General features: G+C 35.1%; 1 protein-coding gene and 1 non-coding gene across 5 annotated transcripts in view; both read left to right on the forward strand.

Moving 5' to 3' along the window:
* LOC115443316 (neurogenic locus Notch protein) overlaps positions 1–14286 on the forward strand; it is a 150670-nt gene that overhangs the window by 85672 nt on the left and 50712 nt on the right. For 2 of the 4 annotated variants that reach the window (XM_037444299.1, XM_037444300.1), the window contains exons 1-3: positions 4325–4401; positions 4492–4769; positions 12547–12891. In XM_037444299.1, coding sequence (XP_037300196.1) covers positions 4340–4401; positions 4492–4769; positions 12547–12891 — 685 coding nt within the window. In that variant the 5' untranslated portion in view covers positions 4325–4339. Of the gene's footprint in view, positions 1–4324; positions 4402–4491; positions 4770–12546; positions 12892–14286 lie in introns of those variants that run through there. The other 2 variants (XM_037444301.1, XM_037444302.1) reach the window with 1 other exon arrangement.
* Positions 11150–11221, forward strand: Trnae-cuc. Its single transcript has one exon. It is a non-coding gene; the product is annotated as a tRNA-Glu (tRNA).

Genomic DNA, 14286 nt, shown 5'->3' on the forward strand with positions numbered 1-14286 from the left:
TATACCAGTTTAAGGGTTCAAAATGTTCAAGTAAACGTCATTAGTATTAGATAGCCAATGTGAATAGCACTCCTTTTATTTATATGTATTTAGGAGCATTTCTTTTGTATTCAGTCGTCTTATATTTACCAATAGGTCAGACATGTTGAAATAAGCGCTTTGTAGATCAGTTCTTGATGAGAAGTCAAAAATCCATGCCCGGTAGTTGGACGTTTAGGCTGCAAGTCCTAGTGGTCTCCTCCGTTTTGCTAGAACCCTACACTTGTTAAGGGCGATGTCAACAACGTCGTAATTAGATCGGCGATAGTCGCCACGATTTATAGACCGTTCTCTAATGAAGATTTAGCTTCTGGAAAATATTTTTTCTCACAAAAACCTTATTTTGCCGGTTATAATTTTGTGAGATAATCTCTGGCGTAGGTAGCCGTGTCATCTTTTTGCAGCGTCCCGCAGGCGCCATTGTTCTAAGCAATTAAGCCCGTTTCTATTTCATTGAATGTGCGCGATGGTGGGACGTTAATCTTGATTTATTGTCTACAATCGAGACGACGTCGAATGACGCTCTGTTGTTTTTAGACGCGTTCTTGCGTGTCTTTACTAATTCTTTATTTATGAACACTACATTTTATACCAAATTAACATTGTATTTGAGCGAATCAGTAATTGTATATTTAACTTCTAATTTCTTTTCCATCTTATAAAAAGACTGTGAATATATAATTGCATTATATTCACGAAATACATATGAAAGTTCCTTCGAGGAAGAGTTTAAGCATAAATAAGGTAACAAAACGTGAACATTCGCATTGGCACGGGTGCATCCACCCTGGGTCGATGCGTGGGCGCAGCGAGCGCGCCGCCCACACGCGACTCAAGTTTAATGTTAGCGTACAATAGATGCATCTCGACACACAGCTTGCTAAGCAATTTTATATAAATGTCTTGAATTTTGTTTAATTTTTGATATCTTTTGCAAACTAACATCCTGCTTGAAGGACCAAAAATTTTATGTAGCTGTTATGATTTGTATTAATTTCATCACATTACGTTGATATAAATGTATTTTAATAATATCACCTAATAATTGTAAGACTTTGTAATCAATATTTCTATGTAAATTTAAGTAGTATGCAGAGAAGTGAAAATCAAAATTAATATCGCATTACTGATGTTAAAGATAAGAGTACTCTTCTATTTAAAAATATATAATCACTTATCGCATCACAAATAAACATTAACATGCGTATAATTACAATAAAAATAATTAAAACCACATTATTAAAAAAATAACAGATAAAAATCTAAACAAACGTCATACGATATCCAACCGAAACACTCATTAACTTACAATCAGAGAAACCAATATGATTAAACCTTCCCACTGTATCGGGGTAATATGTGAGCTGGCAACAATTTTCCCATAGACACCTATAGTGTCGCTATCGGCGTGCGGTAATAAATGAGATTTACTTCATTAATAAAGGATCATTTGCATACACGTAGGTGGGTAACATTTGGGCCGGCCACGTTTGTAGGGCTGCCACAAAATTCTTCGAGTATTTATGGTTTTGTTTTGGTAGCCCATTTTTATAAGAATGTTGTCCAGCAGATCATTATCATCGTTTCTGATTATTGCGTTATTCTAGTCTATAGGCTAGAAACACTTTCCACGAACCTGCTCTCTATAAAGGAAAGAATGAGGAAAAGGAAAGAAATCACACCATTCCACTCGACCATTCGCACAGCTTGTTAATATGAAATCGTATATTCTCAATAGCGACTACCATAAACAGTTTGAAAACCTACTAAATGGATACCAATCTAGTTTTAGGATCAACCAAATGTTTAATAGACCAGCATTGAGCGCCCGTCGAGAAACTAACATCTCATTTTAAAACCTCTACAATCCAGGTTTAGTTACATACTCAAACCACTATGACTTAATGACTAATTGCGTCGTATATGGTAAAGGTTTTCCAGTTTTCCTTGTCACACTTGTTTTGGTGCGTTCTGCTGATGCCAGTTGCCATCGCGGCTGTCTGCTGGTGTTTATAATTTATAACCATATATAAACATCATTTAAATCCATTTTGTCTTGATTGCTCATGTCTAATTGCCTGTAGTTTTCCTTCTGATTCGTTGTAAAGTGTTTCTATTAAGGTACTATAGGCATTTCATGTTTCATTCTACTTTGATCATTATTTTTATTGTATCAAGGTCAAGGTTTATGGATTTCTATCCAATTTCTTGGTTCATGTGTACCTTTGGTATATGGTTATAGGTTACGAGGACTTACTTTGGTACAACTAACTTATGAATTTATAGGATTCATATATTATTTTCTTTATGAATAACAATCAAGAGGATGTGGTCCTTGGATTAAATAATAATTAATTTTAAAATCCAGCCTTAATTATGAAGCTGAAAATTATTACTCAAAATTAACTTTGACAGCTAAAAAATCAGTTTTTTCTTCGCATTGTAGTCCTAAGGCTGACGGATCTCCATGAATCTTGCAGACGTGGCAGGTGGCGATCACGTCCGCAACATTATTTTTCTCAGTTTTTTAAGTACAGTCAGCAACAGAAGTCGTTGAACATAATTTGTTTCCAATATTTCCTAATCATTATCATTTACCATAAGTTGCTGATTAATTTAAAAACAAAACAACTTGTTATAATTGAACTACAAAAGTAGCTGAACGCTGTCAAACCATTAACTGCTAAACATTACTAGCGACAATTTTTTATGATCTGTAATAAATACAAATGTGGCTGAAATTAGCAAATTCTTTGTTTTATATACAAGCTTTTTTTCCTCTTCGTTAAATTGAAGCTATCAAGCTTCAAGACACCAATATCGCGAAGCGCAGCGCACCGCGTTTTTTACTATCAAAACATTGTCGAATAAATACAACAGTCCAGGATGTTATTTAAATTGTTATTTTATAACATACTAGCTTTGGCTCGCTACTCTGTCCGCGTGAAAAAGTTTTTCAAAGATAAAAGTCGTGCTTTATATTTACCCTGGATAGAAAGTAGCGTGTAGGGCTTAAGAGTAATGTAGCTTCCTATTAGTGAAATATTTTCAAAATCAGTTAAGTAGTTCCTGAGTTTAGCGCATTCAAAGAAACAAACCCTTTAGGTTTATATAATAGTATATATTGAAGTTAATAACCAGAATTATAAATTTTTAAGTATGAACAAAACATCATAATATATTAGAAAGTAATATTATAACATTAATAGGAATAGGTTAATTACATTTTAAACATCCTATTTTATAGAGCACTGGCCGGTTTAAAAACAAATGTGTAAATTCAAAATTATTCTGACAGGAGATTCTCCTCGAAAGTTTCAACGTAAACGTCAGTTTATTTTTCATATTTTTAATGATGTACGAGCTTTTGCCCGCGGCTCCACCCGCGATATAAAGTTTTTCGGGCTAAAGTTTTCCCTTATAAAAGTCACGCTATATATTTTCCCGTAAGCCTATGTTCTTCCCAGGGTCTCAAACTGTCCCCATACCAAATTTCATCTTAATACTTTGGGTAGTTTTTGAGTTTAACACGTTCAGGCAGACAGATGCAGCGGGGACTTTGTTTTATTATATATTTATGTAGAACTTTTTAAGAGGAACAATCCCGTCATACATCATGTTTGCATAACTTTAACCGTTTAAGCAGCGCACGCAACAGAAGCTCTCAAAACTAATAAATTTTGCCCGTTTTTGCAACATGTTTCATTACTGCTCCGCTCCTATTGGGCATAGCGTAATGATATATAGCCTATAGCACTCCACTAACAAAGGGTTATCCAACACAAAAATATTTTTGCAGTCTAATCCGGTAGTTCCTGAGATTAGCGCGGTCAAACAAACAAACAAACTTTTCAGCTTTATATAATAGTATAGAAGTATAGATTCAATAATGAGATTCATCAACTAATGCATTGTCAAGTTATAAAATGTTTAGCGACTTTTGTAACATTGAAATGATAACCTTAATCTGTACTCGTCTTTGGTAAGTGATTTGTGGTCCGTTTCAATGTTTAGGTGTTTTGTAAATTAGTATTTGTTCATCGACTTTTGTTGCTGATCGTACATGCATCTTGTCGCTGTCAAACTAAACGTCCATTTTCAGTATGGAGATGGATATAAATCATTTGTGGACAATGATTTACTTCGCGCTGCTCATCATGTATCTGTTATTTATCGTGGGATTATGTTATTTCTTTTATTTAGACTCGTGAGGGTTTATCGATCGATCTCTGTTTGGGAGGTGTTTCGGTTATATTTATTGCTGTTAGAAGATTTTCATGAAAAACTCTGTTTTGTATTGATGATAAATCTTTTTTTAAACTGGGACTCATTATATGTCGATGTTAAATTGTCTACGTGGATGTAACTATCTTGCGAGTTGTTCTTGCGGAATTATTCCAGTGTATAAACGAGTTCGCTATACACGTATTAATTAATGTTCCTTTGTTACAGCTGCACATCGAGGTACGCGGGCGAGTTCTGCCAGCACCTGAACCCTTGCCACAGCGAGTCGTCGCCGCGTTGCCAGAACGGCGGCTCGTGCCGCGTCCGGCCCGGCGCCAGCGGCGGCTCGCCCTCCTTCGCCTGCGACTGCCCTCTCGGCTACAGCGCATCACTATGCGAGATCAGAGTGCCAGCTGCGTGCGACTCCGCGCCTTGTCTCAACGGGGCTACGTGTCGGCTGACGTCATTGGATACTTATGAGTGTGACTGCCCGCCAGGGTATACAGGTAACAAACTAACACTTCCTATGCACAGGCTATATTTTAGTACACAATATTGAAGGTATGGTTTATACGGCATGGTATGCTGTCGAGTTATTTCTTGGTATATTAGTGTTCCCTAAAAGGAGTGCATACGTGTACATGGGGAATGAATCAGCACTTGGAAGAGAAATACATTTACAATGACTCATAAGCTTCAGCGTTAGTAGTATAGATGACAGATTTCAATGATTAGGTGTTCGAGAAGATGTATGAACATTTGATGAGAGAAGGCATTCCATACACAACATGTATAGTACTAGTTTGTATGAGTTGTGTTCTTGTAGTTATCTGTTTGTAAACTTCGATGTAATTGCTACTAAGCGTTGTGTTGCTTCTTTGAATTTATCTTCTTGACCTAAACTGAAGAAACGATTCTCATTGTAACAAATGCAATAAATTCTGAGTTTATACAAGGTTTATAATTACTCAATGATATCATCTTAAGTAATTTATAGGATTGTATAACATTGTAAGGGACGTCCCGTCTGTACACATAAACAATATTTTTAAAACTTCCATCGCGTGTATTCATCATAACTACAGATTATACAAGATGATAGATATCCGGTATGTAAGAATCCGTATGAGTAGGTTTCAATGTATTGCTTGCGCCAAGCAACAGTATACTAGCACTTTTGTGTTCTGGCTGAAGGATCCTTAATCTTATCCTTCCTGGAATCATGAAAATTGTTATCAAATTCAGGACGACGAATAATTATCAGTAATCTGTTTGTGAGTAGTTGATATTACCATCAAGGGACCGACTTACTTGCTTTGCTATGAAGATGCATATTTTTGACTATACCTAAAAGTTAATTCAGCGCAATGTGGACTTTATGGACAATTGTTTCTAACTTACTAATACAATTATTATTCGCAATGATTATACCTAGTGCTATTTATTTGTAAATCTCTACCATTCTGATGAGTAAACAGGTGTAACGGCACAACGTTGTAGCCAATAATCACGCATAAACATTTATTCATAATCGATGGCTTTGTTCGATCAATGAGCCTCATAAATATTCAACGCGATGAAACTTTGTATGATTTATTGTTTTGCGTTAACGTATAAGGATGTCCGCAATCTTCACATTGCGATTCATGTAATTTAATGCATTGTTGGATCTGCGCTCGGTTTAAATATAGAGTAAATGTTCTTAATGAATTTTCTAGAAAAGTATGTTTATTTGGTCTATTAATATTTGTTTCTTTTTTTAAAAATAAATTTTGCAACAAGCTGGTTAAATTGAACATTTAAACGAAAAGCAAGGTTAATCTTGTACACGAATTCGCAAACTTTTTTTAACAATATTCTATTACATTATTTTAATAATAAAATAAATAAATCTTATCCATGATTTGTTACCTAAAATATCTGGGTACAGTCCAGCGTTGCATCATACTTTAATTGTTCAACAAACTGAACATTCCGATCAATAAATAACAGATAAGAGATGAATAACAGTCATAAAAGCAGTTCTAAAATCCTGACATTTACATACGTGAAGAAGGCCATATAAAAGCGAAACCCAATCGGCGCCCAAGGCGTAACTTGTTAAATAATTTCAAAATGATTTATATACCGCCAATAATCTCGGCCAATAGTATTTTGTAAAGTTTTAGAATTTGTAACGTAGGTTTTGTAATTCTGTCTCTGCGGATACATCATACAACAGGCCTATTATTGGTAAATGGAGTCGAAATAAAATAAATATACATATGATAAGAATCTTATTGGATTTTCACTAAGTTAGCTCATCTAAACTTATCTTTACGACATGAAATATTAACGTAAAATTATCGCTTCATTTTAATATAGAATTTCCTAATGATTTTTTAGATTAACGCTAATGTAAGACATCGAAATAACACTATTATTCGGATTTTATTGCGCTTTTTTATAATATGATATTTTCCCATTTTTTTTTAGGTTTTTATCTAAAACTACTTTTCGGATTTGAAGCCTTCAAATCCGTATTTCTTCTCTTATTAGTTGTACACTCCTGACGGAGTGGTCGTGGATTTATTCGGGCCGATTGTGGAACTGCCGTTTCCTTAGTAACACTTTCATTAAAACACAAACGATTTTTAATAAATAACATATAAATTAAATGAGAAATAAGACACCAGTAAACACTCGCTCTGGTCGGAAGCTCGTCAGTGTACTAAAACCGGATAATTTGGTTGCATCACCGAGTTGGTACCGAACACTCCCTACTGGAGTAAGTTATGAGCTGGCTGTAATTACACTTAGGCTTTGCGCATGCGTATATCTAGATTCTTGAGCGTAGAACAGGTTGAGAGGAGAGACTTTTTGAAGCAAATTAGTAGTGGGTCATGTAGTTAATCATTGCCTACTTACATCCACTCAGGTAAACGTACTGTGAGTTGTTGATTTTTAAGGAAAGGCCAATTAGGAAAGGCGAGAATATTTATAGGAACTTCACCAGTTTCACTAGGCAGTAACTATCACAGATTTTATGTGTCAATACGAGATATATGTCAGAGAGGAGCTCTCTAACGTCAGGGTGCCATTCAATTTTGAATTTTATACCACTCATTTTAAGACGATCAAAATACTACAATTCAGTTTAAATTATTACCTATCTCATACAAGCTAGTTGATCCCCGTCTCTGTTTTCAAATAGCCAATCCCGTGTAAGTTAAACCAATGACACAAACCAACTGGACATTACCTAAAGTGGGAATTTGTTGAAAAACTTAGAAATACGACACACTAGGGTTGCGCAAACGAGCCTTTCAGAGCAGTTACGCATTTTTTGTACGCCGTTTAACACGTTGCTGAGATCCAAATATGTTAACCAGTGACCCATCCTTGTTGGGCAACGTTTGCTTTAGTGAATGACTCAGAACATAGCTTTAAATTACCGTTTATACGTTTCTTAGGTAGGTTATTTTTATGTCAGTCTGTCTAGGTACCAGTGATATGTAATATGCTAAGTAGCAATTTGTAAACTCTATGTTCTTGTTTAGGGATTTGGCCAATGCAATTATTGGGCAATGTGAATTAGCATCTAATATCACTGGCAAGCGTTACGGCAAGCAGCGCTTCGTATTTTGGAGTTCTATTTGGATTTTGCTACTGATTATTAGCAACAGGAATCAGTGTCAGAAAACCAATTAAACGGGATCATTCGCCACAAATTTTTGCCAGAATGAATTTTTAATATAACGTGGCGACGCAACTTTCGACTCTTTGATCTTACCGATCGCGTGCACTAGGAATATACTGTTTTGTGTTCGATTGTTTAATTAGACATAAAGTGGTACAAATTATCAACGACCATTAGCAGTCGCTATCGCGGGAGCCTGTGAAACTATAGAAAGTAACAATTCGTACACTCCAGCCGGTGTTCGCGTAATAACACACAAGCGTATAATTTGACTGATTGCCGTGTGAATGTGTCGAATTTATTTATTTGGTAATATTTTGTTTTTGAATCAATGATTATTCAAATGTACTTTGAATTAGGAATATACAAAGAATTTCTCAGGTATAAGTAGGGATAAGCTGATGCTAAAACAGAACTGGATTTTATATAACTCAATTTAAGTTACATTCGTTGACAATATAGTTTGGGACATTTCCCCCTGCACTTTTATTCTTGAATCGAACTATAAATCATAATGAAAATTACATAAGCGTCATTAATTCCAAAATCGACTGTTGAGGATTAATAAATTTACCGCAATATTGTAGAAGTTTATTTAACCACATTATTTCAATTAGAACATACAATTCATTCCTCCTTTCATAATTTCATGGGTTAACCAATTCTTTAGCTGCGGTGTCAATATATGAATGACATAGATACGCAAGACAACCATCAATAATAACATTTTCATTATTAACTACGAACACATAAAAGACGCCGACATTTGAGATAAAAAGCATATAAATCACAATTATTTGAGCATTCACTTATTGAAAAGCTTCGGATTCACCGATTTGATATATCGATTGCATTGTTTTATTGTAACGAGTAGCTACTGTGAAATTAGGCCCTTTAATGCCGCTTCTAACAGGCTGGTCTTAAACCTTTAGGGGAGGTCTTCAGTAGTGGACTTGCAAAAGCTAAAGAAGAAGGTCTCTTACATCTAATCGCAGGTTGAGAAGTACAACGGCGACTTCTAGTATTTGGCTTTCGTTTTGTTAGTGGTAATTGAACGCAGCATAACTTTAATGTTATTTTTTTTCACGGGGAGCGCTGCTCTCCCTTCCCACCCTACTCACTGTGATGTGTTACTTATGTTAGCGTGTAATTTTTTCAATATTCTTTTCTATCTAATTGTTATTGGACCACGTACCATTCCTTCATGTCTAAAAAGCGATTACCTTCGCAAGTAACTTATAAAAAATTGGGACAAGTCACTTGAAACTCGTCATATTTAGAGTGTTCATATTAGGTGCGTAGTACCAACGGCCATGACAAAAATTACATTAAAGTATTTGTATTTTTGAATTCAATTGAGTTTGCTTCTCTCAAATATCAATTTATATATTTTTTTATGTGATTCAAGGAATTTGACACCCTGTTTTATAAACATTTTTTGGACTAGATATATCCGAAACAGCCCTTGATATGTTAAAAACTAACCAACGTTGCTTTATTGAATAGCATGCATACTATAGAAGTGTTGACAACATTAATTGAGCCAGTTTCGTCCAATCATGAGTTTATTTGGGCGCCTATTAGCGTTGTTTAGTAACAAATTCCTATTATAGAGGTTATTAAAGTTCATTCAAGTTTTGTGTAGGAGCGGGCTGGCAAGCGAGTAGGCAAAGCACCTGGCCTTAGTTGATCACGACGAAAATTCGGGAGAAATGGTGGATGCTTCCTCAATCTTTAAAGGAATGAGGGTTTCGTTGTTTAGACCCTTGGTGAAGATACCAATATACCAATAATATTTAATATTGGTATAGTGGGAAATCTTATAGTACTAACTAAGTCAAAAGGGCGCGGTCTATTCACACTGTATATAACATTGGGTACCAATGAAGACAGATTCAAAACTATGAATTTTAAGTTAGATAAACTAACCATCCAAATATTGCTTGAATCACTTCTTTATGTCATTTAAGTGGAATGAAACAAATATGCAGCCGTGATTCCAGGTTCCAGCAAAAACTTGGCAGACGGTTAAGTTTTTGCGTCCAATTATAGTTATTTACATACAATAGCATGAAGATTTTATTTTGGTCATACACAAATCAGTGATTGGTAAAATAAAGTATAAAATAAATGCGTTACAGTAGGATCCGTTTAGTTGTAAAGAATTTGAAATATTTTAAGCAGTTCATACAAGAATAAGTCACAAGATTATCATATAAATAAATGTATCCTTTGTCGATAAATCTTAGTAGCTAAAATAAAATAAATAGTAATGTAATAATAATATCAGCCCTGTATACTGTCCCACTGTTGGGAACAGGCCTCCTCTATTACTGAGAGGGATAAGGCCTTAGTCCACCACACTGGCCTAGTGCGGGTTGGTAGACCTCACACACCCTCGCAAAATTCCTATAGAAAATTTCTCAGGTATGCAGGTTTCCTCATGATGTTTTCCTTCACCGTTTAATCAAGCGATAAGTCACAAAGAATACACACATAATTTTTTAGAAAAAATCAGAGGTGTGTGCCCTTGGGATTTGAACATCCGGACATTCGTCTCGGTAGTCCGTTCCACAACCAAATAGGCTATAGCCGCATTAAAAAAAAAAAAAAAAACTATCACATTCTTGAAAAATATCTTGTGCATGAACTTCCATTTACTACCTATGGTATTATGCGGCATCGACTTGAGTACCCAGAATACCACATTATCAGAGCTTCGCCTCTTCAAAGTGGCAGCACGACGGTGACAATTAAGTTTCGAGACCTTTGATTTAGATTACATTGCTCAATACAATAATATGTTGCCTTTGCATGACATACATCTGATAACGCAAAACCGAGCCTAGAACATTCATAAACCATAATATTCTCGTAGTATGGAAAACCAGGCAATAAAATATAATTTACTGTGGGAAATCGAGTGAAAAGAAGGCGTCAACATTCTCGACTCAGCGTTCCGACTATCATACATTATTGATAACGGCTGATTATGTAAATAAGGTTTTTTGTCTTCGTATACTAGTTTCGTGCGCGGCTGTCTATTTCATTTTGTGTTTATTAACACTGGTTAGAAATTGTAAAGTTTAAATAATGAATATGCTTGCCATTCTTTGACAAGCTCATCGATAAACTGCAAAAAATATAAAAATTACGAAATATTTTAATTCTCTGTTTAGAATGACAATTTATGAAATAATCGGCAAGTCCGATATGGTCTAGTGGCTAGGATACCTGGCTCTCACCCAGGAGGCTCGGGTTCGATTCCCGGTATCGGAATTTTATTTTGTTAGATTGCGTATTATGACTAAACATTACAGCAGCAGATCAAACTATACATCACGATTCCAAATCTCATAGCGGATCAAAATATCTTTGAAACAGTGTGGGCTGTAAACTCTTCGTGACTTAAAGCGAAATTCTTATGCTAAAGCAAACTTATTGCTTATATTTATTAAATAATATTACTAATTGAATTACAAGTTAATCCAGTGGCTAAAATTAAAACAACTTGAAAAAAGAACATACTCGTTCAAGGGTTCGTTTAGAGTTGCGAACGCCTAAAGCACTCCCCCAAAAGTCCGGTGTTTTTATTAGTACGTAGGTTCATCAGTACGTAACAAACGTATCGTCATTTTAAAAAAATCTCGTTTAACATAGCGACAAACACGTGTTTGATTACATATACGGAGAAGATGAGCCATTAGAACGTGTTCCAGAACTGTTTTATTATGTTATGCAAAAACATGTTAATTTAGAACGTTGTTTCACATAGATTCCTGTTTCCACATCTTATATGGAATATGGTGTCTTTGACCTTTCTATTCGTTTCACGTGAGCTTCGGATATATTGTTAGCTCAATTCGTACTATTTTTAAAGTTAGGTGTATTACTAAATTAATTTGTTTTGAATTTTGAGCTTTTATTGTTTTTATGACAACTTTTGTTTACCGGTAAAGTAATTGGGAGCCGGAATTGTGAAGTCAAAAACAGTTTATGAGTGAATAAGTTCCTTGATAGTCACCGAAATTACTTGTGTATCTATTGCATGATTGAAATCCACAAACTACCCGCTGTAGTGAAATGCATCGTATGTACGGAATTTGCCATCATGATAAACAAAATATGTTCTTAATTTTCTCGCTAGCTTCTTGTATTCGGAATTAAATTGTATGTAGCTGATAGGTAAGAGGATCGCAATTTTAAATTCAAATTGAAATTGAAATGTCTGCAAGTTGGAGTAAAGACATAGCTTATTAATTTTACGGCCAACATCTTTGATACCAACGTTCTTTAGAAATCCAATGTAAGCCATTTATTTGCGATGTAAAGGTATTTTCCAAGAAACTGAGAAATCTACTCCGATATAAATCTTACAGTTTGTATCTTATTATAATTGAACTTGCGTAGATTTTACGTTAGTTATCGATCAAATTAATGGTAAAATCCCTATTTGATTTACTGAAGTTATTTTTAATATTGAGCGAACTATATTAGCTTTTATAGATCACAATTTATAGAACATCCACATTGTCTGTTATATTTTCTTATCATAGATTGCTTACCAATTATTATGACAATATTAACATTTCCTTTGTCAACAGGAGACGAATGCTCGCACGAAGACCACTGTGCGTCGCAACCCTGCCGCAATGGTGGCCGATGCGTCGCCGACAACACCACTACTGCGGGCTACTCGTGCGCCTGTCCCCCTGGCTTTACCGGCTCCCGCTGCACTGAGGACGTCGTTGAATGCTCCAGCGGCTCCGGCCCCTGCCATCACGGCCGGTGCTTCAACACCCACGGGTCATACACCTGTGTGTGTGAGCCAGGGTACACCGGCAGGGATTGTGATGCGGAGTACGTGCCGTGCGAACCATCCCCTTGTCTGCATGATGGAAGATGCACTCCCCTGGATCCGTTGCGATACGAGTGTGATTGTCCGCCTGGTAAGTGATTTTGTTTGTGTAGTCTTTTTACGGATTATTTTGGAGAAAATGACTATAATTAGTAAAAAATGTCTTCTATGTTTCCAAATATGTACAGATGACATAGAATGGTATAGTAGAAAAATCCTAATTAATTCTGTGTGAGTGCCCGATAGACATCGTTTATCTCAAGGCCACGGACGAGATGCTTTCTATGCCTTATTATTTGGCAAATACAACTTAAAATCGTTAATAGATTTGCATAAATCATCCAATATATCTCCAAATTCTTCGAAACAAGTTCTACATTCATGATTTATGGTTTATAAACGATATCTCTGTTCGTAAATAGCGTGGGACGTTCACACATCATTATGTTACTGGATAAAGGCTGGTTATTAAGTGCCGGGCTGGGAACAGTACAATTTATACGGTTAAATAGATTCGTGCGATTCGCCACATCAAGTTTCCATACTTGTCGACGTGGTTCTCAAAGCGAGTTTAATAGGTATCACTTACTTATCAAATTAGTGTGATTTTTCAATTGCTATCTTTGTTATTATCGTAGAACCACTTAGCCAAGAGCTGAGGCTGGTCAAATAAATTTAATATCTTTATTATTCATTTGTAAATAAGTTTGTCCCCATAAAATGCAATATTCATGTTGTAGATCACTACTTTACATATTACGGTTACTCGTCGTAGTAATTTATCCGTGCTCAAGCATGATAATATTTAGTTGTTTGCCGTTTTATCGTGGAAACTAGGAAATGATGTAACTGCTTCATAATCGCTATATTTTCTAGACTAGAATCGTCTGCGTAAAGATGTTATTAGTCTTATTTACATTAGTGATATCTGCTATGTTTGGAATAAAAGATAGACAGAATATTATAATTCAGTGTGACACAAAGTTAAATTGTATCAGCTCTATAATTGTAGAATAAGGAGAATTGAAGGACATTCAAGATAAAATATTTAATATTTTGCATCTGAATTAATTGCAATTAACTAATGCAGCGACTATTATACACGCTGATCATTGATTTTTAGTATTGTAAATATTCATATTCAGAACAATGATATCGAAGTTTGAAAAGCAATTAATCTAAGCGACAAATATACTGCAAAATATTTATTGAAAATTTTAAATTACTAGATTTTTAATAGGTTTAATAACTCTAGGACAATTCTAATATCATTAGACTATATTTTTATTAAGCAAATAGTTTGTAATGAATTTTCTTTTTAAAATCAAAACTTTTAATTACTCTACTCTAACATATACTGATTGTCGCTTAGATATATTTTTTTCTTTCAAGCATGGATGTAGTATTTATTACGAAACGAGCAATTTGCCCGCAGGTTTTTGGTATCACTGAACTGTTTGCTTGCTTGCTTTACTAAGAAGGGTTC

This window comes from Manduca sexta, chromosome 28, assembly GCF_014839805.1.
Source record: "Manduca sexta isolate Smith_Timp_Sample1 chromosome 28, JHU_Msex_v1.0, whole genome shotgun sequence".
NCBI classification, from domain to species: Eukaryota; Metazoa; Arthropoda; class Insecta; order Lepidoptera; family Sphingidae; genus Manduca; species Manduca sexta.